The 20,173-nt window shown below is 42.5% G+C and overlaps 1 protein-coding gene across 2 annotated transcripts in view; it reads right to left on the bottom strand.

The window, feature by feature from the left end:
* b4galt2 (UDP-Gal:betaGlcNAc beta 1,4- galactosyltransferase, polypeptide 2) overlaps positions 1-20,173 on the bottom strand; it is an 88,230-nt gene that overhangs the window by 6,162 nt on the left and 61,895 nt on the right. For both annotated transcript variants that reach the window (XM_007899932.2, XM_007899931.2), the window contains exon 5: positions 15,148-15,270. In XM_007899932.2, the coding sequence (XP_007898123.1) occupies positions 15,148-15,270 (123 nt within the window). The remainder of the gene's footprint in view (positions 1-15,147; positions 15,271-20,173) is intronic.

Genomic DNA, 20,173 nt, shown 5'->3' on the forward strand with positions numbered 1-20,173 from the left:
ACTGAATGGTTGATTATGTCTCCATCTCCACACAGTAAACAGCTTATCTTCATTTCAGCTTCCCTTGGGAGCTGCAGACTCATGAAGAACCCATCTTCCATCAGGCCAAGTAAGGTACAATGATCTGTTTCAGTGCCTCAGGTGACGTTGGCTTATATGTTAAGCAGTTTGTGTGAATCCCCCGCCACCCCTTTCCTCTCTGCTATGAAATAACCTACAGAAGGTGCGATAACCATGTCATTCCAGATAGAAAACTAGGCGACATGACAAAATATTCGCCAGAATCAGAGTCCGATTCAGGATGAAGGGGTTCTATTTATAAACACAGGGTGACCAAAATGTTGTGACACCTACCCTTGTATCTAAAAATATATATGTACCTATATCAACATTTCTTTAAGAGATTTTAGACATTGTAATGGTATCACGACTTTTCGGATCGGTTTTCGGGGGTAATAATCCCTCCAAAAATAATAATTTGGTCACTCTGTTTGTGGGACACTGTTGTGTGCACAATTGGCTGCCGTGTTTCGGCCACAAAATACACAGGCACTAACTACACTTTACAGTATAATCTGTGAAGCACTTTGTGACGTCTCGAAGATGTGATAAGGGGCTGTATTAAATGCAAGGATTATTATTTATTATTATAGTTATTACTGTTGTTGTTATTATAATTGCAAAATGGTGAGAAATTGTCACCAACTCATTAGGAGATAAGTGTTCTTGCCTCTACTCGGGAAATATCACCTCAGTAAGATGAATTACTATGATAACAATGGCAATGTCTGAAATCTTGTGATACATCTCATTATCTTTTCCTATCTGTCGTGTGGGTGGATTAGAAAGCTGGAGTCTGGAGAAATGTAATTACTTTCAAATTATGCTTTAATTCCTATTGTGGCAGTTTGAAAAGTTGTGCAAGCTGCATTGATTGCCCTTTGAGAACTTTACTGTGTCAAAAATGCGAACGACTAATTTAAACTGTTTAAATTATTTCACGGTTTCTCACTCAGAAATAAATTCACGGTTTCTCACTTATAAATCAAGTTTTGGTACACTGGGAGCCAGGCTCACGTGTATTCTGCGATTAAAGTGTCAGCCAAGGGATGAATATGAAACATTAAAGTGTGCTTGTGCCGAGCTGTTTTTGTGTCACATTCAATATTGTGACTTAGAGAAACAGTGACTGAGAGAATCAGTTCCATGTTGAAAGTGAAGCTGGGATTATTCCCCTTGGAGCAGAGAAGGTTAAGGGGAGACTTAATAGAAGTTTTCAAAATTATGAGGGGATTTGATAGTGTGAACAAGGAGAAGCTATTCCCACTGGCGGGAGGGTCAGTAACCCGAGGGCACCGAGTTAAAATAGTTGCCAAAAGAACCGGAGGGGAGGAGAAATGTTTTTACACAGAGAGTTGTTGGGATCTGGGATGCACTGCCTGAAAGGCCGGTGGGAACCGATTCGATAACAACTTTTAAGAGAGAAGTAGATCATTATTTGGGGAGGACAAGTTTGCAGCTCTATGGGGAGAGAGAGGGGGAGTGGGGTTGATCAGGGCTATGGGGAGAGAGTGGGGGAGTGGGGTTGATCAGGGCTATGGGGAGAGAGAGGGGGAGTGGGGTTGATCAGGGCTATGGGGAGAGAGTGGGGTTGATCAGGGCTATGGGGAGAGAGGGAGTGGGGTTGATCAGGGCTATGGGAGAGAGTGGGGGAGTGGGGTTGATCAGGGCTATAGGGAGGGAGTGGGGTTGATCAGGGCTATAGGGAGGGAGTGGGGTTGATCAGGGCTATGGGGAGAGAGAGGGGGAGTGGGGTTGATCAGGGCTATGGGGAGAGAGTGGGGTTGATCGGGGCTATGGGGAGAGAGTGGGGTTGATCGGGGCTATGGGGAGAGAGTGGGGGAGTGGGGTTGATCGGGGCTATGGGGAGAGAGTGGGGGAGTGGGGTTGATCAGGGCTATGGGGAGAGAGCGGGGGAGTGGGGTTGATCAGGGCTATGGGAGAGAGTGGGGGAGTGGGGTTGATCAGGGCTATGGGGAGAGAGAGGGGGAGTGGGGTTGATCAGGGCTATGGGGAGAGAGCGGGGGAGTGGGGTTGATCAGGGCTATGGGGAGAGAGTGGGGTTGATCAGGGCTATGGGGAGAGAGTGGGGGAGTGGGGTTGATCGGGGCTATGGGGAGAGAGCGGGGGAGTGGGGTTGATCAGGGCTATGGGGAGAGAGCGGGGGAGTGGGGTTGATCGGGGCTATGGGGAGAGAGCGGGGGAGTGGGGTTGATCGGGGCTATGGGGAGAGAGCGGGGGAGTGGGGTTGAATTGGATAGCTCGATTTCTACGACACGATCGTCATCAGTTTTAAAAGGATGTAGCCATTGCTATTCATTTTATCTCCTTTGCTGAGATTAATAAACAATAAATAGCCGAAGTACTACTCTGAAATACAAAATTGCGCAGCTCGTTGGAATAGTTTGCTTACTGGTCATCTGCAAAGCAGAAGGGTAAACAGGAAAAACTAGACAGCCTTTTGTGCACGCTGTACAGTCTTGCTTTAGATTAAGAACCAGCCAGTTTCATGACTGTTTTACCAATATCACACGACACATAACACGTGCAAGTGATCCCCAGGATGGTGGAAGGCAAACTGGATTGGCCTTGGTCTTGTTTCACCATGTTCCTATGACAGCTTTGCCATGCTAACTGTGCTCTGTACATTCACCGCACAACGCTGATACATTTATTTTGTATTGTAAGTAGCTAAAATAATAAAAATGGTAATTTAGCAACTTCTACATTGTCGGTGGACATACACTTACAAGTAATGCTTTCCGATATGTTATGAATTTATATAATCCTATTAGGAGATATAAGAGGATTATATAAATTCATAACAGCAACACATTTGGTCTATTCATCAACAAATGATCCCATTCTCACCATCAACAAGGTAGAAACAACTGCCTTGTTAAGTAATGTGTGGTGATGCTCAGGACTGGGAGAACAGCAACACATCCAGGTTAGCAGAGGATGGAGAGGAAACTGGCCAAGCTTTGAAGCCATCTGGAAACCTAATGATCACATCGTGCCTTTAGGTTTCCAAGTCGTGTAGGGTCCAACGAGAAACCATCTGGAAAGCAGAGATCTATCAGTCTTCTCACAAGAGAACAGAGATGAAATTAGCTCAGTGGCGAGGACAAGCAGGTTGTTTGTCCTGGCAACCTTGTAATTCCGCAGTTCGATCTGCACTTTGCCATCTGTGCTCTCGGTACATCTCGTGTAGGAAACAAGTTTCTGTAACTGCAAAAGGGATTTTTTTTTTCACGATAAAGTTTATTGACAGTGTAGGTAATCTCCCCCACACCACTCCCCTCCCCCCCACACATAAATAAATATGTAAATAAATAAACAAACAAACAAATAAATAACTATACGAACAGTTTTAGTAAAGTCAAACTACTAGAGGGCAGCAAGCAATGACCATCACTATGACTCTGATATTACAATATATTAGTTGTGTCTTTGAGGTATGTGTTTCCACAGTGAAATTATCATACAGCAGTGAGTTACAGGGTAGTAATTCTGTCAAGTTGTTCTGACGGTATCATAAACCACGAGAGCAAAGATGAAGTCTATTCTATTACATACAGAATAATAGTTAGTTTGCAGTGTGTTACAGAGCTGTAATTCCATCCAACAGCAAGAATGATATCATAAACCACACGAGCAAAGCTTGAGTAATTTATGAATCCCACAAACTCACTTGACTGTTATCACCTTTAAACTCTCTGCCATGTCGCTAGTATTCCTTACAAATGCATGGATTTCTTCATCTGCGTCAAGTATAAATGGAAATAAAAAAATTATGTGTGATATTGTTTTAGAACATGCCATGAAATTACCCGATATTGCTTTGTGTGCCTCTGCCAGGTCCAACCGAGGCTCGGTTTGGACGGAACAGGCTGTGCAAATATAATGCAACATCCCTTTACACCTATCCTGGCTAATTACTACATGGCAAGACAGCTTTATCCAACAGTGACAGCTGCAGCTACAGCTTTAGGCAGGTTCCATGCAGCACAAGTTGCCCGTGAAAGATTTCTTGCACCTATTTCTACTGCCAAATAACTAGCAGCAGGAAGCTTGCCAGAAAGTGCTCACAATGGCAAGCTATGTGTGTATTTTTTAGCTGGTTAAACTCCAATGCCCACTCTGGGTTTCCCAAGCCTTGGCTCTCACTTGCCTGTGGCTTGAGCTCTCCAGGTTTAGGGAAGCAGAGCGCATTTCCCCCACTGGAAGAGAATCTGTGTTTCCGACCGACCGACCGGTTCATCAAACAAATTGTACATTTAAGCGCAATCCCTAGTTGGATTGCTGTACTTCAAAGAGAATACGCTGCGAATGCAATGATATTATTGTATCGCGACTGTCATGAAATCATGTCAGCGGTTCTTCTTGTGCGTAGCACATATGAACTGTATGTAGGAAGACGTGTTAGTTGAGATCTATGACCCAGAAGTTGGCCATTTTTGAGAAGGGAAATGATCCATGTGACACAGGCCCAAGTAAAATAACATTCAGTCTGTAATCCACTCTAACCCAAATAATATATTATAACTTCAATAAAGATGAACTATGATCAAACAGTTCCGTGTCAATCAATTAGTTCTAATCATGTTGTTGTGGGTCTGCCCGAGCTGCACACATGTTCAGCACGTAAAACAATGATAGAAAAACTGTTAGTAGATTATTTTAATTGATTTAATTGCTATTTACTACCTATGTGGTAATGCTTAATGGCTATGATTAACATATCTTAGCAGGAGCGTGCAAATCCAGTAGTTTTAATTCCATAATAACAATTCTGTGTCGGCCATTAACTAGATGAAAATCCTTTGCCCTCTGCTCACCCCCTCTGCTCTGCTCGGGAAACTTGGGCTTACTGCCTCCACAACACCATCGGTGGCTAAGCTTTCGGCAACTCTGACCCCCAACCTCTGGAGCTCCCTCACTCTGCCCCTACAACTCTTTTCAGGGGGAAACAATCCCTTCAAAACAATAAATAATAATAATAATTTTGTCACTTCAATCCACGACTGTTTGTGGGATGCTGCTGAGGGTAATTGGCTGCCAGTGTTTCGCTCACAAAATATACAGTCACTACACTTTACAGTATATTTGGTGAAGCGTTTTGAGATGTCTTGAAGATGCGATAAGGCGTGAAATTGAATGCCAGGATTATTATTAACTCGCGTTGGTCTTTAAAACCCATTTAAAACCTATCTTTTCGAGCGATCCTAGGCTCACCTCCCCCTCCACTCTCCTCCAACCTTATTCAGCGTCCAAATCCAGTGGCTCTGTGAAGGGCTCTCTGATATTACCCTACATTAAGGGCACTCTATAAAATGTAAGCTGTCGTTCTCGAAATGAGAGGGATGTACCAAAGTATCTGGCAGGTGACAAAAAATAAATGGAGCATTCTTATTTATGTGCATGTGTCATTTTGGGAATCCTATCAAATTACTTTATTGTTTACATTTTATAATTTCAGAAGAAAATTGTTTTTCGTAAGGAGTCAAAATAGAGGATATTCTGCACAACTGCAATCCACTGGATTGATGGCAGTTCTGCGGCCAATTAACAGGGGAAAGAATGCGGTATCTTTTCTAATCCCAGAATGGTCTGTCACAAACTTTCCGGATGAATTAATAACGTTAGAATTCATGGGTCAGGATATTTGGAAGAGGATATTGCTGGTGAGGTAATCAGCTCATTAGCTTTTAATGAGGCAATTGTTATAGGACCACACGAATAATGAAACAAAATATTCCATTAAAAGTGCATATTGTCAAAATCTGTACACAGATATACAGTACACAGCAGTGGCAAAAGAAATTTCATTCCCTAGCTGTCATAAACTAACAACCTTCAAGGTCAATATCCCCCCAACTCTGTTATGTTTAATACCGGGACACATTCTGGGACCTAAAATGCACCATTTCCCAATACGAGTAAACTTTCCGTTCCATCTATGCGTTAGCCCATTTGAACACACTTTGTCACAGGCTAAGTTAATGCTGGTTTGATGACCAAGCATTGCGCTGTAATCCGATATCATCATTTGGATGCTTCGAGGATGAAAATGCACTAAAATGTAGACAATTGAGAAGAACCACTTTGTTCAGATTAAAATGCTGGGCGCTGAGATCTCGAGGGCTGACGGGAAACGTAGCTGGTGTAGAGCGACACCAGTCATTGGCAGCAGTGCCGGCGTGTGTAGCACAGATATCTGCTGAGCCTCCTGGCGTGGGAGCAGCCTAATAACTTCGGTTTGCAACGCGTGGATCCCACAGCAGTTCCCAAGAGCACAAAACGCCTTCACAACATCCGCTTCACTACTGCACTGAACTGTTCCATTTGTATTAACATTGGGGCCTGGTACACTGGCCTGCCACGCTGCTTAGAGTTTTCAAGCCATGGAGAGTTTTCTGATCAATACATAGATACCTTGACCTGACCCAGGAGCTCAGCAGAAAGCTTTCAATGCACCGCTTACCGCTACCGTTTCAGCTGTCCTGCTAAGAGCCAGCTGTCAACAAGCCCGAAGTACTAAACGGCTCAATGAACACAAGAGAATCCATCTATCATCCTACTTCTGCTCCTCAGCAACAGGAGCAGGCAGTCATCGACTCTCAGGCAGCACTGTATCTATCACATCATTTTGCAATCGATATGTCCCTTGTACAAAAGGATAATAATCCTTGCATTTGAGACAGCGCCTTATGACGTCTCAAAGCGCTTCACAGAATATACTGTAAAGTGAATTGACTGTATGTATATTTGTGGGCGAAACATGGCAGCCAATTGCACACAGCAGCGTCCCACAAACAGTCGTGGATTGAAGTGACCAATTTATTATTGTTTTTTTTCTTGAGGGATTATTATCAGGCGTGTGGAGTGAGGAAACTTGCCCAAGGTTTCGCCCTGACCTGCTGGGAATCGAACCCAGGTGTCTCGCTTGCGAGGCGAGCGCTCTAACCACCGAGCTGCAGGACTCCACTTGTAGATATGGTATTTTTTCGCCCACAACCCATACCGTCAATTCACTTTACAACACATTCTATGAAGCAATTTGAGTCATCTCAAAAGACGTGATAAGGCACTATATCAAATGCAAGGATTATTATTATAATAAACATATCTGAAAACAGTTTCAAATATCATGATTTGAGGAGATTTCTCATTAAAAGGCTCTTAATTCTAACAACCATAATTAAGAATTCTAAGTATGAGGGGAAAAAAAACATTACAGGCATCACAAATCACTGGAAAATAGGCTGAACACTTCTCTCATATTCTGAAGATGTAGATATAAAACAAGTTGCTATTAATGCCCTGACCAACCACTGCATTGCGCATTGGTACAATAATTCCAGTCATATATATATATGTTCAATATGTTGTTTGTACAAAAGATATAGGATGGTATGTTTTCACCCACAAAACATACAATCAATTCAGTTTACAGTATATTCTGTGAAGCGCTTTGAGACGTCTCAAGGACGTGATAAGGCGCTGTATCAAATGCAAAGATTATTATTATTGATAAGCCTGTTTCCGTCCAATTAAACCTCCAGTCTTGAATTTCCCTTGAACAGGTGTCCTCTCAAAGAAAACTGCTACAGAAAATGGTCGGGCCAAGAAGAACACAATTCTGTAAATGTCCTGGCAATCCTGAGGTTAAACCTCTCAAAAAATATATATTTGTGTTTGAAAAAAAATGGGGAATATGCAATTTGCATTATTCATATTTATCATGATTTATGACTGCTCCTCTTAAAGATTATCAAGGATGAAAGTGATAAAAAGGAAATAAATTCGAGTAATGCTGGCAATTTATCTTTTTAACTTCGCAGAACGCAAATTTACAGTCTCCTGAGGAGGCTCCGGGTTGGCAGCTTTAATAATGCTTCACTCCAACTGTGACAAAATCTAGTGCAACTCCTACATTTCGGGAGAGGGCACATCTGGCTCTCTCTGCTGAACAAACTCTTTTCAGGCAGTCTTAGAAAATCAGCAGTAAATGTTCCAGCAGAGCTATTTTTAGTGACGCTTCAAAGGAGTTTCATCAGTAAGCTCACTGCCCAGCCATTTCCACAACTTACAGCCGTTGGAGTAATGCAGTAACTATCTTTTTAACAAATTATTCTGGAAACGACGCAACACAATCTCCCAGACCAGTGACTCAACCCATATACTAATCCTTATACGAATCCATGCATTTGATATAGCGCATGGGAACGTCTCAAAGGGCTTCACGGGATATATTGTAAAGTGGATTGACTGTGTATTTTGTGGATGAAATGTGGCAGCCAATTGCCCACAGCAGTCAGTGTCACACACACGGTTGTGGATTGAGATACAAATTTTTTTTTGAGGAATTTTTAACCCCGGAAAAGCGATCCACCAATCCACTAACCATTGGGTTCCTACTTACTGCTAGGTGAACAGAGGCGTGCGTGTGGAGTAAGGAAACTTGCCTAAGGTTTTGTCCCGTCTGGGAATCGAACCCAGGCCCTCTCGCTTGCGAGGCGAGTGCGTTATCCACTGTGCTAAGAGAAGCGTTCAGGGACAGATCCTGAGCACTAGGGGACAGAATAGTGAAGGAAATCAACCCAAGTAGATGTCAACAAAGCAAAACGATATTGATCATAAGTTGATAAGCTGATCATAATTCTCTCTCTGGGTAAAATTTCAGCCAGTGTCAAACAAAAAGCTTTATGTGTTGCTACCAGCCTGAGTGTCTGTGTGTCTCTACCTGACATTTCTTTTCTGGGGTGTTCTGCTCATGTCATGTTTGAGCTCCTTCATAAACAGTAAAGCCTGCTGACTGTCAGGCTCTGGTGCATAAAGTTGGTGCACAATTATGTTCCCAGTTCGACTGTTGCCTGCAAGAGCTTAGTGGAGAAGAGGATCAAACTGAGAGCCAGTCATCCAGGCAACAACCGCACAAGCAATTGCTTGGAAGGAGGTAGCAAGAAGGAGAAAAAGCGTGGGAGTAGAAGGTCGCTGAGAGGAAAACAAATGGTGTTTAATGAGGAATACTGTGAGAGCAGGCCACTGTTAGAATCTACCATTGTGAGTGAGAAAACTGGCTATCAATATATTTGCTTTCTGTAAAAATCTTTTCTGACCTTGCCACTCTCGACCTATGCAATCGCTCGCTCTTGGGAATATATTTCATCGCGCTCTAGCTAATCTTTAGGAATCATTTTTTTAATGCTCCGTGCCAGGAATCGATGACAGCAATTAATAAAACAATACTGAATAGCTCTCATCACAAGAAAGTAATTATGAAATTGTAAAGAAAGCAATACGCACACATATTATTCTGCTTCAGTCAAATAACATCTTCTGAGATAAAACTGGGGGGCAGATCAAACTTCTTATCCCATCTATTATCTTATTAAATAGCAGCTCTGATATTTCCTAAAGTAAAAGTCCATTATCTCCTTTTAAATGACATCATTAATTAGTTCATATCACTGAATGCCTCCAACACGAGAGAAGAATTTTTATTTCTCTCTCCAGCATCAAACATTCAATAAATCACTGGCAGCACCTCCTTCGTTCCATTGCTAAACAACAATATCCCTCTTCCCCACCACCCACCCCCCACCTCTGCATCACCACACAAAATCAATCAGAAAGTACACAACCAAATGGAACATTTGTAAGAATTAAACCGAGCTTCAAGGCAAAATAACAAAGCGTGAGCGCATCAAGAGAGCTTAAAAAAAAGAGCAAAAAAAACTTCCACGCTTGAACAAGGACGACAGAAAATTGCTCACCAAATACATTAATGTGAAAAGACAGGGTATAATTAATATGTCTTGAAAGGCCAGTCTCGGTTTACATGCACAGTGCCAAAACATTAGAAAATTCCATTATTTAATTAATTGCTTCTGGTTCCTGAAATGAAAGAATGTCTGAGTTACTCAACACCTATTAACGTAGCTAACTGTCATGGCAGCTCAGGAGTGTTAATTCATTCTCAGCATTTGGCACTTCAAATGCTTTATTCTGGCTCACAAGGTACATTGATGCTCTGTGCCTTTTAATGCTGATCCATTCCTATTACAGCCAAGTCTTGGGGACCCCAGAGTGTGCGTTGGGGGTAACTGCTGCAGCCTAACCAGCTCAAACTACATAGCTTGGCCATTGATATCACTGTCTGGCAAAGCTTTCCCACTGCTTGCCATCTAGGACCACCCTCCCCATTAGGGCTTTGGCTGCAGGGCTACCAGGAGCTAAGGGGGAGGATTCCCTGCCCCCAGTGACTGGTCGGCCCTTCCAGGTCCTGCTGATGAGCCGAGCCGGGCTGTGCCCTGGATACTGCGGCCCCTCCTGGCTCAGGAACCGGACTAGAGACCGGCACAGAGATCAGCTCTGGCTCGATTCCCATATTCCATTGCCAGCCATGTCACCTTAATAATAATAATAATAATCCTTGCATTTGATATAGCGCTTTTCACGTCTCAAAGCGCTTCACAGAATAGACTGTAAAGTGAATTGACTGTATATTTGTGGGCGAAACGCGGCACCTTGTAGCCAGTTCAGCTCCAAGGCGACCCCACTTACCTCCCCACCCCCCCAAGGAGGACAAGTGGGTTTCAGTTAGCACCTCTTTTCCACCACACGATTATTAATTCAGTTTCTCTCCGTCAGGCTCAGCAACAGAAACTAGAGGGAAATTAATAATAATGCTGTACGTTTTATAAAGGGAGTCCTGATGGTGGCAGTTATGATTTCGTCTTTCTCAGGTGGATCTCGACCAACTTGCACAGCGATATGGCCTGCGAGTTGTATGTGACTAACAAGCCTCACATCTGCAAGCGTGTGCGTGAGAGAGAGAGAGACAGAGAGACAGAGAGAGAGATGAGGGGAGTGGGAGGGAGAGGAATAGGTTGGTTATTCTATGTGGAGTTGCAACCTGCTACTTTGTCACACAGCTGCGGACATTAATATGTATTAGTGTGCTTTGTGTACGGGGAACAGGGCAAATGACTGACCCCATCAGTAATGGTATAACATTATCATGCCTGACGCCACTAATTTGCTATTTAAAGCACATTTTTTAACAAACACTGGCAAAATACAGAATCCTCGTTGCAGACGTTGGGGCTGCAGTCAATACAGCATTTGTTTCAGCTCGAAGTTGCTGAAGCAGTCAGTAAGCAAAGCACTGCAGCAGAAGGTTCGGAACTTGCTCAAATTCTGGCTGTTCCAAGAACCAAAATAATGATAATACAACAATAATCCTCGCATTTGATACGGGGGCCTTGTCACATCTCAGAGAAGGCGTCTCAAAGCGCTTCACAGAATAGACTGTAAAGTGAAAAGTGCATTTTGTGGGCGAAACGCGGCAGCCAATTGCGCACAGCAGCGTTCCCCACAAACAGTCGTGGATTGAGTGACCAAATTAGTTTTTTTTCTCAAAATTTTCAAAACATATATAATTGTGCCTTGGACAAAACAAACCAAACAAAGTATGTCACATTAGGAAATTAGTGACTTTATACATGTAGGCGAACATGGCAGTTAGTTTGCACACAGCAATGTCCCACAACCTGCCCCACCGTCTGGAAGTCATTATCTTCTGACATTTGTATGTGTACAACTGAAATGTCACTGACAACAATTTACTGCTTCAGTGCTGATGTAACAGAAAGGTTTTACAGCTTCATTATTTTACGTGTCAAAAAAAATCCTCATATCGCTTGAATTTAATGGAGCAGTGGAGATAGATGTCAGTCATATGTTAGCTCTAAGTTAGAAGGTTAGAAGGATCCATCCCACATTCCCTTCTCTTCACTCCCTCTCTTGCCTCCTTCAAGACAGGACTCAAAACCCTCCTTTTTGACTGTGCCTTCAGCCGCCCTCCTACCCCCTCTGCCCTCCCTCATCCCAACCCTGCCCCCACACGCTCGGGTCATAGCATAACATAACATGTAGGAGCAGGAGTAGGCCATTCGGCCCTTCGAGCCTGCCCCGCCATTCAATCATGGCTGATCTTCTAATCTAACTCCAGCTAATAACCTGACCCTGCCTTATCCCCATATCCCTTAATCCCTTTCACAATAAGAAATCTATCAATCTCAGTCTTGAATATGTTCAAGGACTGAGCGTCAACAGCCCTTTGGGGTAGTGAGTTCCATACATTCACTGCCCTTTGAGTGAAGAAGTTCTTCCTCAACTCAGTGCGAAAGGGCTGGCCTCTGATTTTAAGGTTGTGACCCCTGGTTTTAGTTTCTCCAACCAGGGGAAACAATCTCCCACTATCTACTCTATCATGGCCTTTGATGATCTTATAGGTTTCTATAAGATTCCCTCTAATTCTTCTATATTCCAGAGAATATAGGCTTAAATTGTTCAGCCTGTCCTCATAACTCATCCCCTTCATCCCTGGTACTAACCGAGTAAATCTACGCTGCACCCCCTCCAGGGCAAGTACATCCTTCCTTAAATAAGGAGACCAAAACTGTACACAGTATTCCAGGTGTGGTCTCACCAGGGCCCTATACTTATTCTACTCTTATACTCTAATCCTTTCATAATAAATGCTAACGTACCGTTTGCCTTCCTAATTGCTGCTGCACCTGCAGACTAACTTTCTGTGATTGGTGTACAAGGACACCCAAGTCCCTCTGGACGCTAACACATTCCAATCTCTCCCCTTCTAAAAAATAACCCGCTCTACTGTTTTTGCTCCCTAGATGGATGACTTTGCACTTCCCTACATTATACTTCATGTCCCACCTACCTGCCCAATCACCTCACCTATCTATGTCTCGCTGCATTTTTTTAATGTCGTCCTCTGTGTTGACACTTCCTCCTAGTTTTGTGTCATCCGTGAATTTAGATATATTAACTTTGATGTCCTCATCTCGATCGTTGATGTAGATGGTAAATAGCTGAGGCCCAAGGACTGATCCTTGTGGCACTCCACTAGTCACATCCCGCCAATCCGAAAAGGACCCGTTTATCCCTACTCTTTGTTTCCTACCCGTTAACCATTCCCCAATCCACGTTAATATGCTCCCCCCAATTCCATGGGCCCTTATCTTTTGGACTAACCTTTTATGCGGCACCTTATCGAATGCCTTCTGGAAGTCCAAATAGACCACATCCACTGATTCACCCTTATCTAGTTTACTGGAAATATCCTCAAAAAACTCTATGAGATTTGTCAAACATGACTTCCCTTTTGTAAAGCCATGTTGACTTGGCCTAATTATATTGTGCCCTAAATACCGCACTACCACATCCTTAATCAATGATTCTAAAATGTTTCCTATCACTGATGTGAGACTAATTGGCCTATAGTTCTCCATCTTTTCCTTTCCATCTTTTTAAAATAGTGGTGTGACATTTGCGATCTTCCAATCCATGGGGACTGTTCCAGAATCCAAGGAATTTTGGAAGATCAGACATAAGGCCTCCACTATCTCATAAGCTCCTCTTTTAAAACCCTGGGATCCGGACCAGGGGATTTGTCCTGATCCCCATCTGTCCAGTGCCTTGGGACGTCCTCCCAACTTGAAAGACGCTTTACAAATATAATTTTGTTGTTGTTGTTGAGGGTTCAAGCCCCACATTGGGACTCTAGAGCTTACAGGATAGGATGTACTAAAAGACGTTCTGCATTACTGGAGTTGCCATCCTTAGAAACATAGAAACAGGAGGAGGCCATTCAGCCCCTCAAGCCTATTCCACCATTCTATAAGATCACGGCTGATCTCAACTCCGATTTCCTGCCCTTGCCCCATATCCCTTGATACTTTGACCTAATAAACATCTCCACCTCAGTCTTGAATAGGCAGATACAACTTTCGTTCAACATCTCACCCTTTGGGCGTTGGGAGTTTGTCCTGGTTTATGGGATGTCCACAAATTGCCCACTGCGTTGACTTACAAATCCCACAGTTTAAGGAGACACTTTACACAAAACTCTGAAACTCTTTGAGACATTGTGATATGATTCAAGATTGAATTGAAGAATTTTACACAAATCTGAGCAATTCCTGTTCTCAATTTCCTGTTCTCGTTGGCAATTAATGTACATCCTATTCCAAGGTTAACAGGATGCCGAGGAGACGCATCTATTAGGTTTAACGGCAACATGCATCCAGTGGGAAAGGGAATTGTAACTTATAACTTAGTGGATGGAACCTACCACTTGTCAGACCATGTACACTCAACATAAGGACCACATTGTATTTTCACAGCCAATAATGTGACTGACGTATAGCTCCACTCCTCCACTCAATTCAAGCAGGATGAAGAATTTTTTTGACACGCATGTAATAATGAAGATGTAGAACATTTTTTTCACGTCTCTCTCAGCACTTAAGCAGCAAATTGTTGGCATTGACATTCCAGTTGCAAACATGCAAATGTCAGAAGATAATCACTTCAAAAATGGCTTGACAGGAGCAGCGTGTCATTTTATATAATGTTCTTTCTCCTGCCTCTTTCTGTATAACACCGTCATTTTTCAATGATGTATAAATGAGCCACAGATTCTGCTTGACGGTACTGGAGGCAATGGTAATATGATTGAATCCCAATTTTGGGGGGAATTGATATAGCGTCTTAACATGTCCGCTAGATTTCTGAAAGCATTTCACAGAATATAGTGTAAAGTAATTTGACTGAGTATTTCATGGGGGAAATGCGGGAGCCAATTAGGTACAGCAGTGTCCCACAAACAGCTATGGAGTTAGTGTCCGATTTTATTTGGGGGATTGTTGACCAGGATACTGGGAGAGAGAAACTCCCTTTTTTTTTTGAATAGTGCCGAGGACTCCTTTAGGCTTAGTGGTTAGAGGGAGCCAGTCCCAAAAATAATAATTTGGTGACTCAATCCATGACTGTTTGTGGGACGCTGCTGTGCGCAATTGGCTCGCCCTCAAAATACACAGTCACTACACTTTACAGTATATTCTGTGAAATGTTTTCAGACGTTGAGAAGACGTGATAAGGCGCTATAGCAAATGCAAGGACTATTATTTATTGAGTCTGCTTCCACGTCCTTTCAAGGCAGTGCATTCCAGATCTCAACAACTCACTGTGTAAAAAAAAAAATCTCCTTACCTGTTGTAAATATCATCATCTTCACCTCCCCAGCCCCAGTATTCATTTGGAAAACCATTTATTTTTAAAAATTGCTCCTTGCTCAGTCCTGACACTCCACCAAAGTAGCCAGTGTATGGTAACCTAACAGAGGAAACAAGAGAATAAGGTTAGTAAGAAATATACTGGACACCAGTAGTTTTTCTTTCTAAATACAATTTCAATATTCACAATTTTTTTTAGTAATTAAAAATACAGTATTCCTCCAACTGAAAAAATAGCATCAAGACGGAGGTGGATAGATATTTGTTAGGTCAGGGTATTAAGGGATATGGGACAAGGGTGGGTAATTAGAGTTGAGGTACAGATCAGCCATGATCTAATAGCATGGCGGAACAGGCTTGAGGGTTGAATGGCCTCTTCCTGTTTCTATGTTTCTAAATGGTCCAATTAGTATTGAATGAAAAGAACATGACACACATTCAAACCCTTGTGATTGTAAAATTGAATGGACGATATGTGAAACGAAAAGAAAACAGTATTCAGTTCACGCAGTATCCAGTTTGCCTGGTGTGGTCAGCAGTGATTGCAGTATATCTGAAAAACCAAATGACATGTCTTATATTCTATAATAATAAGCACAGTCCCAGTAATAATCTTGCCATAGCAACCAGCAACTCAATGGTAAGTATTGAGAAATTGTCCAATTAAAGACTAGATGTTTATTGAGCAACTGCTATTCTTTGATGTGAACTCCATCAAATCCATAGGGAGACATTTGCTTTCTCTGTTCTTTTCTTAAAGAAAATCCCAGAGCTGTAATTCATCTCTGCTCGAAAGGGTAGAGTTTGTTTGTTTCACTGTCAAGGTAGTCGAGAGGAGAGGGAATAAGATGAAACCAATTTCTACCAAAGTGTAATTACAGATCATTCGGTGCTGAAGGGTTATCGAGTGACTCGCCAACAGGGGCTCCCTGAAAGGGCTTGGGATATTCATAGAAAAAAAATTTGAACTGGAGTCAAATAGCACAAAGCAACCCACAAAGGCTCTCCCATAATAATAATAATAATAATAATAATCCTTGCATTTGATATAGCGCTTTTCACGTCGGGAGGACGTCCCAAAGCGCTTCACAGAACACACTGTAAAGTGAATTGACTGTATATTTGTGGGCGAACGCGGCAGCCAATTGCGCACAGAAATGTCCCACAAACAGTCGTAGATTGAAAATGACCAATTTATTATTGTTTGGTTTTGGAGGGATTATTATTAGGCTCTGTGTGGAGTAAGGAAACTTGCTCAAGGTTTCGCCCTCTGCCTGGAATTGAACTCAGGTCTCTCACTTGCAAAGCGAGTGCTCTAACCACTGAGCTACAGGACTCCATAGTGGTATCACCCGAAAGCCGCCTCAAGCACCCCCCAGCTCAGGGTGAGGGCCTTGGGATGTCCCCCCCCCCCAACCATGTGAAACGAGCTATACAAGTCCTGTGGAATCGTGTAGCTCAGTGGTTAGAGCACTCGTCTCGCAAGCGAGAGACCTGGGTTCGATTCCCAGGCAGGGTGAAACGTTAGGCAAGTCTCCTTACTCCACACACACCTCTGTTTCTCTAATAATAAGTAGGAACCCGGTTGTTAGTCGATTTTGATGGCTCTCTTTTCCGAGAGTAATACTCCCTTCAAAAAAGATAATAATAATTTGGTCACTTAATCCACGACTGTTTGTGGGACGCTGCTGTGCACAATTGGCTGTTTTGCCCCAAAATATACAGTCACTACACTTTACAGTATATTCTGTGAAGCGCTTTGAGACGTCTCGAAGACATGATAAGGCGCTATATCAAATGCAAGGATTCCATTATTATATGTTATTATAATACGCACTAAACTATCTAGTTTAGCTGTATTTTCCTTATGCCTCAAGTTAAATGCCCCAGTGGTACTTCTTCAGGAGAACAATACTGTGATCTATTCGCCACAATTTCACCTTCGAGAACAGCACATACTCCCAAGCACATTAATTGCGAGTGTTTAACAAGGTGTTTGTCATTTCTGAGGGGATTAAATCGATGTGATGAAGTGTTTTCGTTAACCCACAGGTGGGTGATATGGCATTTTGGACACAATACACCATTTGCACATTTATAGGACTTTCTGAGGTTCCACTGTCTCCACTAAGTCACAACTTGTCCCTTGTGTTCTGACATTAGACAACTGTTTCATAAAGCTGGCAAATTACCTTAACTGCCTTCAGATTTCATCTATTTTAACAGCATAAGTCAAGAGCATGTTGGCTACCAGTAACCACACTAACAACTGTTGGCGCCCCACAAAGAACATTCAGCAAATTTTACTGCACACATTTTATTAAAAAAAGCCTAGAGTGACTTTAAAGCTGTGATTGATTTGAGCTCAGGAGTTATACAACAACAGTATAAGTCGCTCTCATAAGATGTGTTCCTGCAATTAATAACCTCATCCAAAGCCCTTGGTCTACATTATAGCCTTGTAATCATTCTAATACTTTGTCAGCCTTAACCAAGTGTGTAAAATAGACCCTATTCACAACAGTGTCAGTCCAGATTGGAAACTAATTTGGTGAAGCTGTCCTGAGTTTGTCCTCTTCTTCAGCTACAGAGAAGTGAAGTGTTTTGGATTCACACGCAGTCACGTGGATTTGGCTTTCAATGGTCCAAATCGATATCTGTGTGGCTCCCAATACTCACTGCTTATTCTTATCTTCTCCAAATCCTATTCAGGTTCACACAAAGCCAAAACTGATGACGGTAGGCATGGTCGAAGAGGAAGATTTTCAGGCGCGAGCTGAAGATGAGGAAGAGGGGGCAAGGCGGAGGGATAGAGGAAGAGTGTTCCAGAGTTTCGGGGCCTAGTAGCTGAAAGCGCTTACAATTATTATCATTAAAAATTATTATAATTAAAACTCAGAATCTAGCAGTTCAGGGGAGCAAGAAACCCATTATCCATTGCAAAACGTTGAGATAGTCCCGAGTGGAAATTATTTTTTTCTGGCTTTTTCCCAGTTTATAATATATTTATTTCTTTACAACTAAAGTGCTCTTAAGGAAAAATGTAAATTCCTTACCTGTTTAAATATTAAAGCCATCACTAAAATAGCAACCATAAAATAAACACCTTATAGAGAGCAAAGAGGTTTTGAAGAAAGATGAATAGTTCTATAATAATAATAATAACATAAGCCCTTGCCTTTCATGTCACGAGAACACCTCAAAGTGCTTCACAGCAGTTACTATGAAGTGGGGTGACTATATTTGCAGGTGAAAGTGGCAGCCGAATCCAGAGATTAGGGTAAAGTGGATGAAAGCAGTGGGTAGGAGAGAGCGAGGAACGAGCAATATTCCAGAACAGCACAGGCCGAGGCAGGAGAAGAGGGATCTTAACTGCCAGCGTGTAACACAGCCTGGCAACCCAGAGAGGTGAAGGTTGGCCATTAGTAGGCGCTGAATTCGCTGAGGCAATGATGGCCACTATCATTATTTCATTTGCCTCTGGGCACAAAATCGAAATGTCAGACAGCCTTTTTGCTGCTAATCAGCATTCTGTAAACTACTGGTGGGAAGTTTGCATGTGTTAGCTCCAGGGTTGAATAACCTGCCAACACTTGATGGCTAATGCATGAAAAATAACCATTTGAGTAAGTTACCAGAGGGCAGATGGTGCCAATGGAAGCACCTTTGGAGGTGAAGGAGGAGGGAAATTGGAAAGGAGAGGAAGAGAAGCAGTTTAAAAGACATGATCAGTTTAACAAGCCTCGTTCTGTGCCAGCGACAACATCACATGCCTTTTGGCATGATACCAAAGAGTTGAGAGGGAGGGTCTTCCATGAATGTAATTTGTCCCCCCCAATGTTTTATAATTCCTCAGGCTGTGAGACACACAGGATTTAATTTAAACTTTTTCAGTTCTTGTTAAAGCTCTCTCCCAATGAGGACTATCGTACTACAACGTTCCCTGCCACAGAACCGTCAGCAGTTTAAGATTGAATATCTTGATGTGGAGGTGCTGCTGTAGCAGGAATACTAATGATCTCAACACGCACACTGTGGCCAGGCCTCAATTTGAATGATAATGTCTGATACAACAAGGCTTCTGTTACAGCACATCCCCAGTGGAACACACACGCACATCTGAAATTCTATGCCCTTGTGAGGGAGGACTGTACTGTGGGAGCAATGCTCCTGCTACACTGCACTGCTATTTGGTTTTGCACATAGACTTATTGACACAATTGCAGCGCTAGGATTTCATTTGGAAAAAAATAATCAAGTTGTATCGCGTTCTGAGACTCACAGATTACACACTCGTTACTGACAATCCCTTCAAAAATAAATAATAATAATAATTTGGTCACTCAAGGCACGACTGTTTGTGGGACACTGCAGTGTGCAATTGGCTGACGCGTTTCACCCACAAAACATAGTCAATTCAGTTTACAGTATATTCTGTGAAGTGCTTTGAGACGTCTCAACGACATGATAGGGCACTATATCAAATGCAAGGATTATTATCATTATTATTAACTGCCAGGCTGCTCTGTTGGCACAATTTATGGCATCATCTGAAGCTGCTTGATGACATTACTCGAATCTACTGAACTTCCTGTAGCCATTTCTTGATCTGTAATTAACCCTTTCCTTCCACCTTCGTCCTACGAGTTCATTATTCATTCTGTGAGCATTTCCAGATATCTGCTATTCTCAATTTAGGGGATTGCTCAGCCATAACTACTTCTCTTTCTCTGATCGTTCACAGCCCATCACATTTCTTTTTGCGCTAACTCAAGTAACAATCAGACTCCTTGCAGCCATTCTTCTCTATTTAACCGGGAGACGTTTCCTATGTGACTGAGGATTTTCCTGAGGAATAACATTTTGCAGAGCCACTTTGCTCAGAGAGAGACAAGACACATGCACTGTGGTCAAATGTCCAATTTACACTCAGTGCAATAACCCTTGCCCGATGCTCAATATCGACATTATTTTTGAACAACATATCATTACGTGCTAAGGAT

The sequence above is a fragment of the Callorhinchus milii genome, unplaced genomic scaffold (genome assembly GCF_018977255.1).
Source record: "Callorhinchus milii isolate IMCB2004 unplaced genomic scaffold, IMCB_Cmil_1.0 Scaffold5, whole genome shotgun sequence".
Taxonomy (NCBI): domain Eukaryota; kingdom Metazoa; phylum Chordata; class Chondrichthyes; order Chimaeriformes; family Callorhinchidae; genus Callorhinchus; species Callorhinchus milii.